Genomic DNA, 20,519 nt, shown 5'->3' on the forward strand with positions numbered 1-20,519 from the left:
ACTTATGATTTGGAGTTTTTGTAGCCAAGGTATGCACACTGCAGCAAGCTGTGCAACCCACCCAGGCCCCACACATGGGAAAAGTGTGAAAAAAATGCAAGCAAACACACTGAGCAATCCTCAAACCCCTTAAAGGTTTCCAAAACAGTATCTCAATTTCTGCCTTAGCCAATCCTTTCACCCTTCTGGGCTTCAACAAGCTCCACAGTTTTCTTAAGAAGAGTCTTAACATCAATAAAGAGTAACCAAAGCTCATTTTCCACCAATCAAAAAGAACAAAAAGCAGAAAACAGACTAGTTTCTTCTGGAGAGCTAACCAGGAGAACTGCTTCAGGGTCTTGACAGAAATTAGCTTTTAAGAAAGTCTCACTGCAACGGGAGAATAAAGTACCTTATCCCTTGTGCTTAGCAGCATGATATTGGTTAGATTAAGTCAGTGGAGCAGAGACAAAGCCCACGTGGGTTGCTCTCTGTGGAAAGACATGACATAAAATCACACCTGACCTTTTTACTTTGTAGATGCAGAATTTTTAAGAAAAGATTATTGTATCATTTAAAAAGGCAGTGATCCCTTTAATAAACCACTTCTTCAAAATAAATTTAAAAAAACCCTAACCCTGTAAAGAGCTGTTGTAACATCCATAAACTACTGCAGCGTAGCAGCCATATCTGTGTTCTGTTTCCAGTCTCTGGGAAGCAAACAGGAAGCCTATACCCTTACCTGATTGAAAAAGCAGCCAGTCCCTGAGATGTTAAGCAGCCTAAAGAAGACCTTTTCCTTCTTTTCTAGTTTCCTGGGATGCTTCCTGGCCCATTCAGGAAAGCAGTATGGAGACCAAGCTCTTTAACAGCAACATTACCTTCATTTTCCACATTAAAGACTGCTACTTGCCCTGGTACTGTATTTACTTTTAGCCTAGGTGTGACAGCTCAGGCAGGGTTGTGAACTGAAACAACAAAGCCCCGCCTCTGCCAAGGGCGGTTTATCAGCATTTAACCTCTAATTTCGGGAGGCCGGCTTTTTCAGTATGCCTCAAAAGCCTTCACACTATTTTGAGATGAGCAATAACAAAAACAGATGCACCAGCCATGTAAGAGATGTAATATTTCAAACCTTTAGGAAAGAACTATAAAAAGTTGGCAACCCATCACATCAACCTCCTAGTCTCCACTGATTAGGATTTTGCAATTAACAGAATGCAAAACTTGCGAAGTTTCTCCCTTTTGCAGTTCTGGGAAAACACCCTAATCCCAAAAGCTTTTGAAGCAGTTTTATATTTCTCTTCCTTTCCATAAGGAGAAAGAAAACACAAAGAAGGATGAAACAAATGCCAAAGACCAAATTCCACTTGTTCTGACACATGCAGCAGCTGAACTAATGCCCATGAATCTCACAGGAGTAAGTGACAACACAGACACAACCCCTGGCCATTCTTTCTGCTCTTCTTGTTGCCTCTGCAAAAAATGCATTTAGTTTCCACCAGCCCCAAAATATTCCATTTTCCCCCCATCCTAAGATTCTGGAAGTGTTTTCCATCAGCTCTCACGGTGTTTTCTTCATTAGAATTTCTTTTCCTGCACTATGAACAAATTTGATGCAGCCCACGTATATAATACATATTCAATTCTCTACCATTAGCTGCATATAATTCCTTTAAGCAGAAAAAAACCCCACTGCACATCTTTTTAACCACCTAGTTCATTAACTTGTGAAGAAAAAAAGCAGCTCGGCTACAAAGAGGTAACACCATGTAAGTATGTTAGTCTCCACAAACCAACAACAAAAAAACATGACTTCATTGAGCTTATTTCATGTTTTCTTCTTCAGGCAAGAAGGAAGAAGCTCTCATTGTACCTGAGTGGAAGGAAAAGACTCACAGCTCTATCATCAGCTTGCCCAAAGAAGCAGCATGCATCCATCTAGCACCTCCTGGTAGCTGACAGGTATTTAACTTCAGCCAGCCCAGCTGGGCTGAATTCACAGGCATTTAAAGATTCACAGGTGCAGCCACCAGCAGTTGGCTGATAAAGAGCTTGTGCAAACATTACTCCTGCAAGAAGGTCTTCAGATTAAGTGCTGTGCTATAAACCAGTAACTAAAGTTTCTCCTGAAGCTTAAACACTGAGAAACAGACTCAGTCCTAATGCAATCCTGTTCCTGTCTGTGGCAGCAATTTCACTGAAGTTACTGCCTCCCATGCAACAGCAGAGATTAGGAGCTAATCAGTATATTTCTGGTGTGCTCCCCAGTTTGGCAAACTAATGCAAAACCTACTTTGTCATGTTTTCTCTGTTCTGATATTATTATTTCATACCATATTGCCTCCCCTCACTTGCTTAACTGTTGGCATTGTGCTCTAAAACATGTTTACTCTCTCTGAAGCAGTGCTTCTGTGTGCAGGTAACAACAGCAACCTCTGTTTTTTCCTTTCTAAAATAAACATGGTCACATAGAGGAAATTGTTTTTAAAAATTTAAACTATTCAAGAGTGAACAAGCCCATTGTTTGGACAGGAGACTTCGAGGCAGCAGTGTGCTGCAGAGCATCCATAAAAATCCTGTGGACCACAAGGATTCGAGGTTGGTGTGTACTGGGACAGGGAGAGAGGACAGAGCATGCTTATTATTTAAATGTAAACAATGATAGTAGGTTTTTGTAACCAAGAGAAGGAAGCAGTGTAATGTGGAAAACAGTTGTTATTACTCTGTTTATGACTCCTTGTTCCCAAAAAATATGCTCGGTTACTTTGTAACACTGAAGCAGGTAAACTGAGGTGACCTGAAACTGGGCAAATGGCCAAAAATGTATCTGATAAGACAGGCTTGGGAATACCATTTCTCTTTTTTATACTGAGAGCATGCTAGAATGGAAAATACTGGGTGGAAGATCCATAACTCTTGTGACTATAAGATCTTTAACCTCAAACTCCCATACAAATTCCAGGTGTTTAGGCACTAAACTGAATTCACTGCCAAACAGTGGCTTAGGCACTTTCAGGGAGAAAGCTGTTACCTGAGTCTAAGGGCATGATCCTCAAAACAACCTCCTGACACCTGAAAACCTGAAGGTTCATTACAAATTTTTCCAACACAACTCAAGTTCTCTGCACACAGTCCGATCTGTATTTAGAAAATTGAATACAGAAAGCAATTCCAAGAGCTGGGCCAAAACCCTAAATCCTTCCTTCGGCAAAGAAATAGGCTTTGTTGGGAGCCACTAAGACAGTTATGTTTTTAAGTTTTAATAGTAAAGGTCGGTACCATCAAACCTCCTTTAATGCTTTCAGTGAAAATGGCAGCAGAGATTGGTTTTGTGCTGAACTGTTGGGTGCACGTTACTTGTGCTTGGAGCACGCTGAACAGATTAGAACACTTTATGGGACATAGGCAGAGGATCTCCTTGGTTAAGGATGCCACTGCATTTTGGGATGGCATATCTGGCATTCCCAGAGGGTTATTTCTGGGCACTGTGAAAACTGTACTCATCAAGTAGTGATACCTAGGGACCCAAAAGACCAAGCCAGGACTCTGAGGGTCCCACTTTTTGGCTGATGTACCCAACTTCCATTTACATCATTCTGTGTCTTTAAGCCTTGGGGGTTCATACAACGCTTAAGTAGCACCGTACAGACAGTAACCTGAGCCAATGCAGCTCCTCTCTCTAACAGCAAACAATGTTAGTCTTTTTGTTTGACAAGACAAATTTTAAAAGTTCCAGTCACGCTCAGGAAAAAAGCAATCTCCCACCAGGCTATCTTAAACACACATTTTGTCTTGTTGCTTGAGTTAAAAGATGACTAAACCTCTGTTTTATTTCTCGGATATCTTTTCTGCCATAGGACATTCTGTTCATCAATAAATGAGCCATGTACATACTTCATTCAGTCAAAGGGGGTATTTTCATGAAATATTAAGCACTCTTTGTCATTATTCAGCACACACATCTGGACACTGTTATATCTTAGCTAATTCAAGTAAAAAAGATCATGTATTTCTGTAAGCAAAGCACAGTATAAAACATTTTCATATTACCAACATAAAAAAATTTTGCTTCTCAATTATGAAATAACTTCCAATTAAACAGGAAAACACTCAGAACCCCCTGGAATCTTGATTTTTTTTTTCTTCAAGGAATTGATCCCTAAAATAGCTATAAAGGCACATGACAACATCTGCAAAAATAATTATTACAACTTACCTTGTAGACAAAGAACATAATTTTCAATAGCTGGAAGTCAGAAAAAAATCAGAGAAAAAACCAAGGTCAAATGTTATCAACCAAAGGCTAAAAGTTTATACTGAAGAAGATAGTAGATACCACCTGTACTTGGACCTGAAGTCCTTGAACAGCTTTTGATGGCCATCATGGTAGATGGCACAGGGACAGACCGCAAAACATTACCTGTGCCCCACGTGCACAGTCAAGTCAAAATGCCTGAAGACACTACTGGAGTCCTAGAGATATAGACAGTAGAAGCTAGAGAGTTTGACAGGAGAGTTGAAGGAGAGCTGTGTGGTTTGGGGCTCTCTAGAAGGACGTTTTGAGTTTCTATTTCAAAAATCCAGTTATAACAAGCAGTATTGGAAAGGTAGAATTTCTCTAATGTAAAAGGATAGAGGCAGCATCTTGAATTCTTCGTTTCACATACCAGCTCTTTTTAAAAACAACTGATCCTTATCCACTTTCTCATATACACATTTGGAATCCACCAAAGAGGGTAGGTATTAGATAAGTGTTTGGCTAAAACAGAGAAAATACTTATTTTTTAATCATGAAGGCTTAGGAATTAAAGAGTAATTCTGCTCCACAGGCTCACTGAATAAAACAAGTTGCTTGTTGTTTCATGAAATCTTATCTTTCACCTAGAAGAAAAAAGGAAGGAAATATATATTACATCTTTCCTTCAAATGAAAGCCTGAAAAGCAAGTAATTCCTTCCCCAAAAGCCAAAGGACACAGATAAATGAGTTCTTCAATTAGTCCTCTGACATAGAATCATGTAAGCTATATGTCACATACTGTGGAGACCTCTGAAGTGATTTCTCAAATAAATAAATTAAAATAGGGAATCATTCAGAGAATTACTCATCAGTAATACAACTAAGTAACTATGTTAGGACTGTCCATCTGAAACTCCTAATGATTTTCAGAATACAGCCCTGTCAAGATTAAAATTACTGTAGGGAATTCACAAATCACAAGAGTTATTATAATCCAGGACAATAAGATAAATTGTCACCAGAATTTTACTAGAGACATTTTTTTAGAAGCATACTCTTGACTAACCACTCACATTTGAAATTATAGAATCACTTTCTCCCAACTGCCTCACTGCTATGTGTTTGTTAAATGAACAAAACTCTTTACTAAAATGGATGCAATCCATCTCCTCTGAGCCCTTCAAGGTCTTCTTCTAGCTCAGTCCCTGGACTCACTTTTTTTGTGACCTCTATTTACAAAAGTTCCAGAACTGACTAGAAACTTTGAAATTACAAATAAGTGTAAGACTGATTAAAATATGTAAGACTGATTAAAACGAGACCAAAACTCACTGCACGCTGATAGCAGTGAAGCTGGAAAAAGCTCATTTTTTTTCCACCTGGGGATGAGAAAGGAGAAGCAGCAGCCCCTACAGAAGATTCCCATGTCCTTCAGTTAGTTCTTTGGCCTCACTCCAAAAGGGAAGAATGAACTTATTCAACAGCCTGGTCCCTCACCCTGAATTGTGTGCAAGTTGACAAACTCACAGTCAATGACACCAAAGACTGCTTAAGAGTAAGTAAATGTGAAAACTAAGACTGTAAGCAGCTCTTAGCCATTATTTACAGAAAAAACACCAACCAACAAGACAGAGAAAGGTTTCATGCCATACTCGAGTCAATGTACAACAAACAGAAACTGCGTGTGAGGTTGGATTAACTGCTGACTAAAATAAAATGTCTTTTGGGGTGTTTTGTAAATCACTGAGCAAGAAATGCACATTAAAGTTGCACTGGTCTTCGCTTCCTGCTTTGGAAGAAGACATAGTGGTTCAACAAGATAAAATATATAAGTAAATACAAGAGCTAGCTTCAATCAGGAAGCGCTGGAAATCTTACAATAAACTTTGATCCTTTTGACTTAGTGTGCTTCACCAAGAGGCCATGTGTGTTCAACCTTTTCAGGTTAGCTTAACCTTTGAGGTTAATTTGGAGATCATGTGGGATTTCATTAAACACTGTAAGCATACACAGTAAGAGGAAGTAGTGCAAACCGTCTTATTAAGCATGACTTCAGTACAGCTAAACAGATTGCAACAGCACATGAGAATTGTAACTTCTTGAAAGAACAATTAAGAAGATAAAGGGTGTAAATAAAGTTACATCCTGGCTCCAGGACTGGTTCTGCCCAAAGAACAAATATCTACTTGTTGACAATTCTCTATTTGGAAATGCAAAAATATGTTGTAAGAACAGGAAGTAATTTTCCTCTAAATTATTGAAGCAAAGTCTCTCAGATTATTGATCAGGGAAACCCTAAGTTCTTTTTTTCATTATTGCATTATTTTTTTCAAATATTCTTCAGCGGCCATGAAAGCAGGAAAAATATAAATTTGTACTAGCTCACTGCCTATTATGACAGTAATGTTGTATATGCTAGTGTCTCTAATTAAATGGGCTTTTCAGATAGTACTAATGCACAGGAAGACATTTTTTTCCCCCATTTCAAGCATCACAGACACAGATTTTGTTGTCTGAGGATTTATATTACATGCATTGAAGTAACTATTTTTCACATTTTTTCCTTCCATTCACATGTGCAACCCTTAACGTCACACAACAACCCTTAGAAAAGGTCTGTTCCCTGTAAGAAAACTCATAGACAGCCTAAATCTTAGCAAAAAGGGAAAAAGAGAAAATCACAGGCTGAGGCTGGGGAGGTCCAAGGGGCAAGGGAACAGGCTCATGGAATTCAGTCAGTGTGGATCTACTGGAAAAGGAACCTAGAAGCAAGGTCTTTTATTGCCCCTAATTCTGTGTGTGTGTGTCTCTTGCTCGTTACAAAGACTCTTTAAAGCCCTTGTTTTCTTGGAAGAATCATCATCCAGGAAAATAAAAGTGGTGGCCTGTATATCAGTATCCCAGAACCTACATATTCCTTCGTCATGCACACAGCTAGAGAAGTAAAATTCTTCCCTCCAAGTTAAGGTACCAAAAATTTTAAAATAGTAACTTTTACAACAGTGTAATTTAAAATATTATAATTTTATTCAAAGTACTTTTTAACACAAGAAATGTGAAATAATAAGCAATTTCAGGAATCTTGAGTGGGATCATCTCAAAAATCTCCTGATAATGTCATTCTTTTTAGATATTTCTACTTTCCACCAAAGCATGCATCTTAATGTGATTGTAAAATACTCTCCTCAAATCATGCATTTTCTTCACTTTTACTTTTTAACACAAAGAATAAAACTTCTTAAATTAATAAAAAGGCAGCAAAAAGGATTTAAAAAAAGAAAGGCTGAGGTCTCTCAGATTTATATAAGTCAAAACAGACATATTAAGTGAAGGAAGAAAAATGTTTGCAAGTATCACTGAATTGGTATCTCTGAATAGTAGCAACCTCTTAATCAGAAAACATATACTGAATATGTCCCTATTAAATTGTATGATGATGCTCTGAAAATTATTTGAAGAAAGAAACAGTTCACTTTTGATGCACATACTGCTTGGAAACTTTTCTGTCTTTGGAAAGATGTCAGCTGTTTTGCTGATGTGCTCACTTTTCACTAAGTAACTTGTCTGAGCCCAATAAATCACTGAATTTAGGTACATCACAGATATTAAATGGTAACAAGTTTGGGGTGTGATATTTGAGAGGAAAGAAAGGTCTATAAAAACCTTATATGAAAATGTAGAACCCAAAATATCTAATATTTTACTTACTTTGGAAAAAGTTCTTAAAATAAAATCCAAACACTACCATCCACAACACACACTCTCCCAATGATGTGTATTCGATGAACAGAGTGTATTTTCAAGAATCAGTGAGCTCGCAAAATTTATATTAAGGCTCTTGAAATGCATGTTTTTTTGGCATACATAAAACATGTTCAAAACTCTTCCAAGAACGCAGTCCCAAGCCACACACCTTACACAGCCCTGACTTAACAGACTACACAGGTCTGTTTACATTTACAAGACCTAGGAACTATTATAAAGTTAAGCCAACTTACCCTGTGCTACAAAGTCCAGCCATGAACACCATTCTGAGAAAAAATAATAGCTCTTCATTTCTGCTATTGAAATTCCTCTCTGATTCATCATCAGAGAAGAAAAAGGTCCACTTTTCTCTTCCCCTGCTCAGAACAAACTACCCTGAGAAGGTTAGAGCTTTCCTATTAACTGAACTTTGTTCCATAAATGCAACAGGTGGCACAAGATGACTTTACAAATATATTTTCCTCCACTAATGCCACTGTTCTTGTAATTATCTCTTTAATTATAACGTTCTCCCCTCACGTCCCCACCCTGAATATTTACAGACTGCTGATATACCCAGTGTCTCATACAGTATATCTAAGCATAGGCATAAGCCCTAAGCATATTTTCACTAGTGTTAGGTTTTAGCAAGGCAAAGCAAACTGTTTTTCATGCAGATATTCACCATACTATCTGGAACCAGTTGTATTGAATTGCTCACTCAGAAGTACAGTTTGTCACCTCTGCTATGGATTCACACCCAACTCTTTTCTCTATCTTTCTGATGGAAAAATTGCAAAGGCATTTCAGGCAGGACAGGTAATGAAAGTCTCAAGCATGGAAGCTCAAAATCTCAAATGAATTCATTTTCAACACATTTATCCAGCTAGCAAACAAAAATGTGAACACAGCAAACAGAAAACACAGACTTACATGCCTTGACCTATCTAGCGTCAGGACTAACAGTAATAAAGTTGTTGTGGCAGACTTGAACACCAACCAGAAATGTCAGTATTTGCACAGGCTCCAGGCAGGCTTTGGCTACATCACGTACAATGTACCTGATTTCAGGTACATTGAAGTCTTCAGGTACTTAAATATTTCTGCTATATTAGTATGCTCAGTCCGACATTTTCTGCATCCACACATTTTCCTAGCCTGTCTGTAAGCTAACTTCCTCTCTCCATACAAGAATGACCAATATCTAACAGAAATATTCATACAGCTCCAGAAGATGTACCACATCTCCGTCCCCTCGGCTGACACAGAAGATGCAAAGGTGCTCTTCCTCTAGACTCTTCTTCACTCTCTGTTGTGGATTATTCAGGTTATCTGACTCCTTTACTACAAAAATCTATTAGTATTAGACACAAACATTACAGCGCTGCCTCACTGTACCTTTTTGCAGAACTTCTTTGGCTTGGAAGGACCCTGTGACACGGACAGTCTCTTCATTCATTACACACCTAGAGCTACACATGAAAGCAAACTGCTTCAGTCATCTTCATCAGAAAACCAACCTGAATCCAGTGTGAAAAGATGCAGACTGCAGGATGTCTCCAAAGATACTCCCCATCCATACTACACGCAGCACAGACTGAAGACAGATGTCTCTGGCGTCTCTACTTGCCAGACTTGTTTTACAGCTCTCAGTTCAAGCCGACCTACTGTTCCCATTTGCTCAGAGAAAGCGAGAAGAGGGAGAATCTCAAAGGATGGTCTATGAGCATTGTGTCAGGAAGCCCACCACAAAGGGCCACAGCAATTCAGCACCCTGAGAAATCTCCCCTGCTGATGGGAGACAAGTGTCCTCACAGAAGACTGCTCGGAGCCACAGCTTTCCAGAGCTGAAATCCTCCACAAATCCACAACTGCTGCCCCACCTGCTTGCAGTCAGAGATGCAGAAGTACACAGAAGAGACACAGTTCAGCGACAGATTCAGAAAACACGATGCTGCCTCACACAAGCCTGGCTGTACCAGCCTGGGCCTTGCCTACCCAGGCAGTAGAGGCCACGTGGCAGCTGGTCCCAAACCTCTGCATTCCAAAGAACAAGTGTCACCAGAGCTAGGGCTCAACTGGCGTGAGCGGATAAGGGCAACACAGCCTGCCCTGAGTAGAAGACACCTGCAGGGAACAGCGCAGTGAGGATTAGGCCAAGGAGGACAGATCCAACTGTCCACGAGCTGCAGTAAATAAAGTCTGCTTTGTTAAAATGAAAATAAAACAGAGATGGAATTCATGAAGTATGACAACTGGAATCAAGCCCAGCTTCTCTTATTAAGGTAAATAAGATAATGCAAAATCAATATATGAACTAGAATATTTACTGTTCAGTTAAAGATTACTATATTCTATATTAAAGATTTTAACATCCAGGGAAAGGATGAAGTCACAGCGAAGCAAACATGCTCTCAGCAATTTCCAGAGATGCTAATGAAGAGAGAACAAAGCTTTGTGAGACCTGGGACAGCAGGACAGAGTGGCTCAACTTTGTCACAAGGAGAAGAGAGGTGCATACCTCATGGGATTCACTGAACCACAAGCACATTTACTTGAGAAATACATTCTTGACAAAAAATTGTAATTTCACCTAGCATACCTACAAGACAAAAATGTTCCCAGGCTGGAGTACCTCTTCCCTTCTAAAATCTAAAACTTTGATTCACCTTCTGTGTAACATTTGGTCTGAAAGTGCCACTGAAAGCTGAGGTTTGCCACCAGCAAGGTGTGAAAACTCCTATCAGTCCAAAAAGGCCATAAAACAGCTTCGACCAAAACAACTGAATAATTCTTACTGAATATATAAGGTTAACATTAAAAGCATATAATTGCTTTCCTACTGTCAACATAAAATGGGTAACAGGAAGGAAAGGAAACAGAATTTTTGCATACTTGAAGACTTCAAAGAGAAAAGGCTGCAACATGATCAAAAGGAGTTTTGCAATAATAATAAAAATGGGTGGGAGACAGAACAGACAGCTTCCTAGAGGAACATACTATTTTCTGACTATACACACACTTATATATAGTGAAAGGAACCTGTAAGTAAAAGATGATTGTACGGCATTACAAGATTTATATTAAGGAGCTTAGTCTAAAGGAAATTAGGCAAAAATTAGGAAAACTATGTTAGAATGTGTTCAATAGAATAAATCTGTGGTTTTCTCCTATGTAGTCAAGCTTTGCCTGTACTTGGAATTAGCTCCAATCCATTCATGAATGGCCAGCAGGTGCCTGAAACTCATAAAAACATAATTATTATAAAATATTTGGTGAAAGTGATGGCTTTTATGGCTACACTTAGGACTTGACAGCAGTGTGAGTGCTACCAAGTGATGGTTGAATGCTACATGAAAGTAAGACTCAAATTAGAGGAGATCTTGTTTTGCTTTGCTTTGCAAGACTGCATCCCATGTGGTTAAAATATTACTTAATTTTTCTTCATTTTTCTTTACAGCTGTGATTAACAGCAATTAACATAAAAACTTTTTCTATTCTGAGCTGAATAGAATTAAATGTTAAATTTTTATAATTTACTAGTTAGTACCCCTAAAAATACCAAGCCTTGGCCTCATGAATGTCTAGAACTGGTAAGTCAGGAAAGGTGAAATCTTTACGTTTCAGAGGTTATAAACAAAGTTTACAAAAAAACCCTTACAATTTTAATTCCAAACCCAGCAGATGACAAAAGAGTCATGAGCACAGTACAAATGAAGGTATGAGAAAAATTAATCACCAGAGAGACATTTTTCTCTTCTTATTTTTTTTCCTATCAGTAAATGTCAACATTAAAGAAAGAAATATTGAAAAGCCTTGAAAATTAACTAAGGTAGCCTAGCTTATGTTAATTTCAATTTTCAATTTAATTTAAAAAGAAACAAAAAAAGTCCTCTTTTTTTTTTTTTTTAAAGACCACAATAGGTCACTATACATAAAAAACCCAAGAAAGTTTTAATTAATTATTGAAAAATTGTAATTCAGCTTATCTTAGCCAGGCAGAGTTAACTTAGTTCAGAGAAAAAAACCCCAAAATGTAGCTTTACTAAACACAAAGATTATATAATTATCAGTCACACTAACGTGTTATTACACCACACACTGTATGAAACAGACTTTGAGATTGAGTAAGTGGTGGCAAGTCCTAATTTAAAAATTTTAATTTAAATTTAAAAATTTAAAGATCAGAGGCTTCTTGATTTTTTGAGTACAGTTAAAAATATTTTTTTTGGCTTAATTAATTATATTTTTTAGGAGAGGAACACTCAGTGACATTCTTCCAGAATACAAAAAGAGGGCTAGTGTAAAGCATTCAGATCTGTGTTAGATACTGTCATACACCTGGAAATGCAAGGAAAAATAAGATATAAATTTTTTTTCCAGTAAATACTGGTGACAGAGAGTAAACACTATCATGAGTAATACCTCATATTGACAAAGATACATATTTTTTAACTGTAACAGTTGCTGGATCCCTACATGAGTTCGCTTTCAGAAACAATACTTGTTCCTGCAAGAATCATCAGTTGAGAAAATTAGTAACACATATCCTAGGCTAATTACTGCTCCTTTCAACTCACATGCTACTCAAATTTAAGCGCAACATTCTACACACACATACATCACACTATAGAATCACGTATACAGTCGCCTCACCAGAGCATATTTGATGTGGGTTATTTCTCGAGTGCCGTCTGCCATGAAGGATTTGGAAGAATCTTGGTAGGATCCTAAAATGACTTTCATGTCTTTCCCTTAAAAAATGGCGTTGAGACATGGGTGTATCTTCACCAAGTTAATCAGTAAAGGAAATAAAAAATCTGCTCTTCAGAATTAACACTTCCAGAAAGACACTCTAATTTTGTTTTTAATGTCAACGGAACGTGAAACTTATTTGCCAAATTCAAATGCTACCAAAAAATGATAAAAAAAGGTGGGATTTAAAGGCCTGGAAACAGCTGCAGTGCAATTATTTGTATTGTATGTGCTTTTCCTCAGGAACCAATACCTGGTTTTACTAGAAAGGAAAAAGAAAAATCAGTTGCACTTAATGGACTGAAAACGCCAAGATTGTTTCTGTATAAAATTGCGAGGCCCTCTCAGTTCCTAGTGTGCTGCACCCAGCAGACACGACATCTTGCCACAACTTTCAGTCTACTCTCCCTGTGATTACTATGAATAAGGAAGGCACAACTTGTCATGTAAGCAGGTCAGACGAGCAAGTGAAATTTAAAAAAACTGTGAAACCGTCTCTTTTTGGTGTTTTATCCAAAATAACTATAGTCAAACTAACAGCCCTGCCCTGTTTTGGATGAAGAAAAGCCCCCACAAAACATTCAATTTGTTAGTGCACTCCAGCAGCATACGGAGATCCAACGCCACTGCTCGCCCCAACTAGCTGATACTTTAGGCTCCGTCTTCACATCCTTCTCTTTAACGTGAGGGATCTTCAGCTGTGGCAAAGAAAAATGCGAGGTTTCTCCTGAAGAAGGGCAAGTTGAACGTCTTTCTTTTAACTTTATGGTCTTGCTTGTCAGTTCACAACTTGGCACTCCAAGGGCAGAAATCTCACACTGACACTTGCTGTGTTTCCTGATTCTGTGTCTCAAACACTCGGTATTCCTCAGGGGCAAGTGCTGTGTTCGTGACAGCAAAGTAAAAGAAAATAACTTTGTGAATACAATGTTGTCAATTAGAAACTCCTCTTCAGTTCGCTTGCCCGAAGTCAGACTTTCATCATCAAAACTCCTCTTCCTCTCCCTGTATCTGCACAAAAGTGAGGACTGAGCCCCTCAAAGGCAGAGCCCGTTTCCAGAATATGTGAGCAGAGAGGTCTCACAAGAAAAGCCTGAATCTTCCTGGGAGTTAACAAACAGCTAATAGGAAGGAAGGGTGGGGAAATGAATCCCAGGCTTTCTTAAAACATATCAGGAAACCCTACACTGTCTGTTCCCCCTGTCTCTTTCAATGCAGGAGAGAGGAAATTGATAATGCTGCTTTACTTGGCAGTCAAGATTTTCCTCTCAATTATGTTTAACTATGCTCTGTGTGGCCACAGATCTACCACAACCCAAATATATACCATTACACACAGCGCCCTGAAGAAGGTTTTTAAAATATGATGTACCAACTATTACTCTGAAAGCAATTCAAAGAGATAACCTTTAGTTAATCACATTGAAGTAAATATTAAATAGCTTATTACAAAATTCTAGTTTGCATATGCTATGTTAACAGAGGAGAATCATTACAGTTCTAGCTGGAATTTGTTCAACTTTCAGGATGAAATCATGGGCAAACGTGGCAATCTTGAAATGGGACAACAAAGAAAAGTATCAAAGTAATAATTAAGAACTGATGAGTCATGCAAATATCACTTGTTTTCCAAATCCATTATACAAAGCAAATGGACCATTGCATATTGCAGCTGTGCTACCTGTCCTGGGTCAAAGGCCTACTAAGCTATTTAAGTACACAGACATTAAAAGGAAGGAAAGATGAGAACAGCCTAGTGGTGAAAAAGCACCATGATGCTCATAGCCAATGTACTATATACTCAGGCTTCAAACAAAAGAAGAACTGAGATTAGGCACAGCATCCATATTAGAAAAAAATTCCACATTTTCTTATTCTGCTTGTCACTGGTGGGCACAAAGCAGTGGTTCTGGTCAGACACAGGGTAACAACAGCATTGGCAGAGACAATCTGTTTCTTGCTGAGTTTACCAGGGGAGGCACCAAATGGGACCAGGGGACACCTGCGTCAGATTGTCAGCCACCAGGGCTTTTCTCAGCACAGGGGCTAACAAACACTGTTCTGTTCTTGTCCCAAGGGGCTGAGTTCTACATCTGTCTTTGGGGGTTAAAACCAGTTTTCTCTGTATCATTGCATTTATTGTAATCTTTTTAGTAAATTGTAACTCTGACTTGTAATCTCTCGAGTTGGGTTCATTTTAAACCAGCACAGGTAGGCAGAACAGGAGAAAATGGCTTCCAGTTGTGCCAAGGAGGTTTAGGTTGGGTATTAGGAAAAATTTCTTCACAAAAACAGTTGATGGGCTGTCCAAGGAAGTGGTGAGTCACCATCCCTGGAGGAATTTGAAAGACATACAGATGTGTCGTGTCCCCACCACAAGGACATGGCCTAGTGGTGGACCTGGCAGCATTAATAGTTGGACTCGATGAACTTAAAGGTCTTTTCCAACCTAAATGATTCTGTGATTCTGTGAAAAGTGACTCATTGTCCCAGAGGTGTTTTGAGCATGCAATGACACAACTGACACATGGTGAAAACCTCACCAACAATTCGTGCAGAGGATTATTACCGTGAAGCAAAAGGATGTTCTCCTTGCTTTCTTCACATATCAAATGCATGCAGAAAATTGATGATTTGAGCTGTGAAGTTGGTAAGTACACACAATCCTACTGAAATCTAGCCATTAGCTACATCCCTGTCTGCAAACAAGCTTTTAATCTTCTTTCAAGCACTCAAATTTGTGCCTAGAAGCAAAGAAATTAATCACAACAATGGCTATGGTAGTGCGCAATCAGAAGGAAACAGATGGTGTAATGCACTGTTTCCAAACAGCAGCAGCTTCAATCTCCAGGAAAATAATCTGAATATTTTCCCTTGCTGTTGCATTACTCTAACAAAAGCTCCTATTAGAAGGGTATCTTCTCTGCTCTGTACAGCATAAGCAAATTACATCACAGTTTAAAGATAGTAATATTCTTTGAGTATTGGGAGATCCAACTAGACTGCACCTAACTCTTCTTTCACATCATAAAAATAGTAACATTTAGTGCGTAACACCTCTCCCCCCGTTATCTTTAAATGACTGCAGACAGCCTGATGGAGTCAACAAAACTGTGGCAATGAAATAGGGCTTATTTTTCTCATGCTTCTTTCCAGGTCTGTTTCTGACCACAGGCAGAGTGTTGCACACTGACAACAGAAGCAGCCACACTGACTTACATCTGTATGCTCTGATTCTTCCTTTCATTCCCAGGGGCTCTCACAATATTTTAGTAAAATAACTTCAAGTTTTCTTGGGAATCATTAAATTAAGAGGTCATCACTTTCTTCACCACTGAGTGTTCGCACTGCTCCTTTTGATCTTTTTGTTTGTACAGGGGCCTTATCTTTACAGGACATCTCAAACACCCTATTATGATTTTTACTCCAAATCCTAACAATTATATACAGGCCCTTCCTTACATCCTCACATTCAATGTGATGCTGGAAGGTTCACATTATAGGACCATGTATCCCTCTTAATTGTGCAGAGCAGGAGGCTCTGTTAGCAGAATCATCACTGCTCTAGTGTCTCCTCTGTATTTATTTCACTCCTCAACACAAGTTATTCTTCATATTTGCTGATATGTCACTGCCACTGGTGTTGCTCTTCCTCCTACTGTAAACCTCGGTTTTCAGGCAAAAGAGTACATCTCACAGACATGAAAACATGGCACCTCTCACGCACTTCAAGATCTCACCATGCTCACAGGGCATAGGAGTCCACTTATCTTTCGCTTATCCAGTCTTTTTCCCTGGAGTCCTGGCAGGGAGGAGCTTCAGCAGAGAAATTTCAGTATTGGAAGTGCCATCACATCCCCAGTAAAAACCCAGAGGGCTGCAGGAGATATCTGGCATGAGGAATATAAAAGACTATGAAAATTATATGGGGAACTGCATCTAACATACACATATGCAGAGCTCAGAAATGACTATTTCTTGGAACAGTTTCTAAAAAAAATATAAGGGCACATACAAGCTAAATCTTGCCATGTGTATCTTTCAGCATCAGCACACTCACAGTTACAGTGGAAATGAAATGAGGGGGAAGGAAAGCGAAATGTTGTTTAGATTTTTCTTTTTAAAGCATGCTTCATCAATTATCTCTGCACATATATTTATTTTGTTGAGAACAAAATACAAACAGAACGCTAAACTGGGCTCATGCTACCTTTTTGAACAAAATTATTGTTTTGCACACATTAAAATATAACATACAAGTTACTTCCAATCTAAAATGTAAGCTGTTTTATAAACACTCATATACCATAACAAGGCAGCACTGATTGTTATTATGCTTAGTCCTGAGCTTTCTTATAACCCTACATAAATGCTGAATTATGGTGAGTTGCTTGTGTTGATTTTTAAAATTAAAACCAAGTTGTCAAAGATTAATCCATGCCAGAGGCTAGTCACTAGGCTAAAACAGTAAAGAGTCAACTAGAGGCTGATTTTGGTGTAGCTGAGATCTTAAAGACACAGGACTTGATATTTTTATACACACATATCCCAGAGAGCTCTTGGAGATGGAAAATGCTGAGAGTAAACCTGTCTGAAAATGCAAAAAAATAAATCATTATTCCAGGAATATCCTAGTATTCTTGAAATACAAGAAAGGACTGAATCTTCATTTTTCAATGTGGATGAGATTAATATAAAGTTTTGGTACAATCTTTGCCTTTATTATTTTTATGCTTGTAACAATTGGATATCTGTGCTTATAGTTCACTTTCAGACTACTCTAGCAGAACATTCCCTCTAGCAAAAAGTTTAGAAAGGAGTCTCATAGTGTAATCTAGAGAATCTATGACCTGTAATTATATTTAATAAAATACCATGACATATAAGGAGAATCTGGAGTGGGAAGAAATCTGAGAAACAGATATGAATGGAGGTTATCTTGGCGAACCTAAAAGCAATTACAAACAAACCCAATATCTCATGAAAACAAAGACAATTACAAATATTTTGATATTAATTTATTAAGGGTTAGGAGTTAAAAGAATTATTTGGTTTCACAAGAAATCTACACAGAAACCCTGAATTAAGTTACAAGTGTGAGTTACAAGAGCGAATTAGGTTAGTTGTCCATGCTTAATCCTAACTGGATATATCTGCTCAGAGACAAACCACGATTGTAATAAGCATCAGATGAATATAAGTAGATCAGGACTGAGATAAATGGACAGCTTGCATTCTATTTATACTTGCACATTATGCTGCTGAATCACTGCTGCCAGTCTTTCCTTAAAGCAATCTCTCTCAAAAAAAATTAAACTAAAATAAATCCTAAAATCAATACACAGCATTTCATAATTTAAATATATAGTAACAAACAAAGAAAAAAATTGCAATATATAAAATTAGGGTTTCAATATTCTGGAAGTGTTAGCATTTAATTGTCAAGATAAGAACAAGCTTTTGAAGCGTAACATCTGTCCCTCTAATATAAGTAATCTTACATTGCATGTCTGAATTTCCTGAAGGTTAGCAACAAATGTGACCCATCTCCAAAAGAACAAGTTCTTCCACCATTAGCAACACAAAATACTCAGAAAATCACAGTGGATCAGAGAAATAACTAGAGGAGAATGTCTCTTTATTATCTGTCGAGCGAAGTGAGCTTTAACACCTAACAAGACAGCACTTCTACTTTGTCCTTTAATGTAGATCCTTTCACTTTTGAAGGCAACTAGCAATTGATTTCAAAACTTCAGAGATGGTCTAGGAAAGTGTAAGGAAACTGGATGTATGCTGGAGAAGACCAGGAGGTCAGAACATAGGCAAAGCCTGATTAGTATCTGGTGCCAATCAAAAGCAGCAGGTAAAGGCTATTGTGACATTGGAGCTAATTAAGCAACAGTCACCACTAGTTCACTCATTTACTTAAATTCTACTAGGTAAAATGACCTGGGAGATGACAATTACAGATTATGATTGAGCAGATTTGTCAGAGGTATGAGGTCTGCCTTTTTGGTCAGAAGTGAAAGCACGTGAAGAAGAGGAATCTGTTCGCATTAGGAAGCTCCTGGGAATTATTTCAGTCCTATGCTTGAAATGGGCCCACACTTTCACCCAAACACAGCATCTCAGCTCTGTGTTCAGCAACTGACTGCTGCTGTTCTGTGAGCACAATGCGAGGGGCAGGGGGACCACGGCAGGTGGTGGGCCTGCAGAGAGGGGATTTTCACAGCAAGAGAAGGAGAAAGAGAGTGATACCAGACCTTTGGTGACACTACACAGCTGTGCCACCACACCACAGAGTCACTGCAAGGGGAAGCTGCTGCCAAAAACCAGATAAAACAATTGGCAGCAAAAAGAAGTGGCTTAAAATGATTTATCAAATACAGTTTCATTGACAATGTCCTGTGAAGATTACTACAGTTTTGGGCATATTGGCCATTCCTTGCACATACACCATGGGACACAGTGGTCATTCTCATCATGTACCAGATAATAATCAAACAAAGGGACTCAGGATAAGTAGTTGCTTTATACATTGTTATGCTAGTGAAAGCTCTGTTCAGAAATCACCCGTATCTAGAATGTGCATATACATACCTATATAAACACATGTGAATGTATAGAAATGAATAATACATCCAGTCAACAATATTGACTGACCTTCCAGCAAACAGCTCTGTGCAGAATCAGCTGGGGAAGAGAAAGCCAAAATTTTATATTGGAAAAACTTCTGCTGGTATCTAGAAATACTTTGATCACACTCAAAAGAGAGATCTAGTTCAAAAGTTGTATCTTTTAACAACTGCAGCAGGTACATAGTATTTCCTCATCAGGTTGATTTCTGCTAGACGCAGAGAAGGAAAAGGAGGTTACATGCACTTACACTCTGGCCAGATACTGCTGCTCTCCCCATGTTGGTCTGCTCATTTGAGAGTAGTGAACACTACTCACTAATGAAATCTCCACTTCCTTAGTTTCTCTACGGGAGACAGAGCAACCTGCTGCACCGCCAAGGAACACATTTCTCAATTGTCCAGGGAGGCAGATTTTACTGAGGTCCAGGGCATTGCAAACCCCATGATTAGATGACTGACTTTCAGAAGGTCTTTTCCTAAAGATGATACCTTTGCCAATTATGAAATGCAGAATATGGTACAGACTGCTGCTGGATCAAAGCATTTTGACAGCTCCCAGCAGGGGTGAGCCCTGGCTACAGCTTCTACTGTTCTCAATAACGTAATGTGTCCAGTGAGCAATGACTGCTGCACACCTGCACACACAGAGGGTGTTGTCTTGCTGTGCCACCACAGGCCAGGAGCACCCTTTGAGCCTTCGGTCTCTGCTTCCCTAACTTCCTTCTTCTGAAAAGCGTTCTCTGTTACCATGTGCTTTGGACCCAAGGAATCCAATGCTCAGCTCTCACGTCTTCTCTATCAGACTTCAATTCTTTTCCACATTTCACAATCCTCCCTCTTTAGTCTCTTCATGAATGGGCTATTAATAAAACAAGAGAGTTTTCAGTTGAGTAGCTACTTTGAAATTCTTCTGCATGCACTGTTGCACCAATTACAAATTTATATGGCAGTAATCCACTCTGTGCAAAAGAAGTAGTGCTGTTAATACTTCACAAAGCTTGTATGCAGCTATGAGTAATACCTTTTAGGGACCTTTCAAAAATGCTGCAAAAATCCCTAGGCTGTAAGAACCTCAAGCAATTTTTCTCAGGCTACTGTTAGGATACAGCAGAGCAGGTGTTGTACAGCAACCTTCTGAAATGGTTATAGAGTGATAAATCAC

At 38.6% G+C, this 20,519-nt stretch overlaps 1 protein-coding gene across 12 annotated transcripts in view; it reads right to left on the reverse strand.

Moving 5' to 3' along the window:
• The window catches only part of MCF2L (MCF.2 cell line derived transforming sequence like), a 150,375-nt gene that overhangs the window by 86,305 nt on the left and 43,551 nt on the right, over positions 1–20,519 (reverse strand). The window contains exon 1 of one of the 12 annotated variants that reach the window (XM_064646464.1): positions 12,621–13,779. The exons of 10 other annotated variants lie outside the window; for them this stretch is intronic. In XM_064646464.1, coding sequence (XP_064502534.1) covers positions 12,621–12,741 — 121 coding nt within the window. In that variant the 5' untranslated portion in view covers positions 12,742–13,779. Of the gene's footprint in view, positions 1–12,620; positions 13,780–20,519 lie in introns of those variants that run through there. One more of the 12 variants, XM_064646470.1, reaches the window with a different exon arrangement.

The sequence above is a fragment of the Pseudopipra pipra genome, chromosome 2, assembly GCF_036250125.1.
Source record: "Pseudopipra pipra isolate bDixPip1 chromosome 2, bDixPip1.hap1, whole genome shotgun sequence".
In the NCBI taxonomy this organism is placed as follows: domain Eukaryota; kingdom Metazoa; phylum Chordata; class Aves; order Passeriformes; family Pipridae; genus Pseudopipra; species Pseudopipra pipra.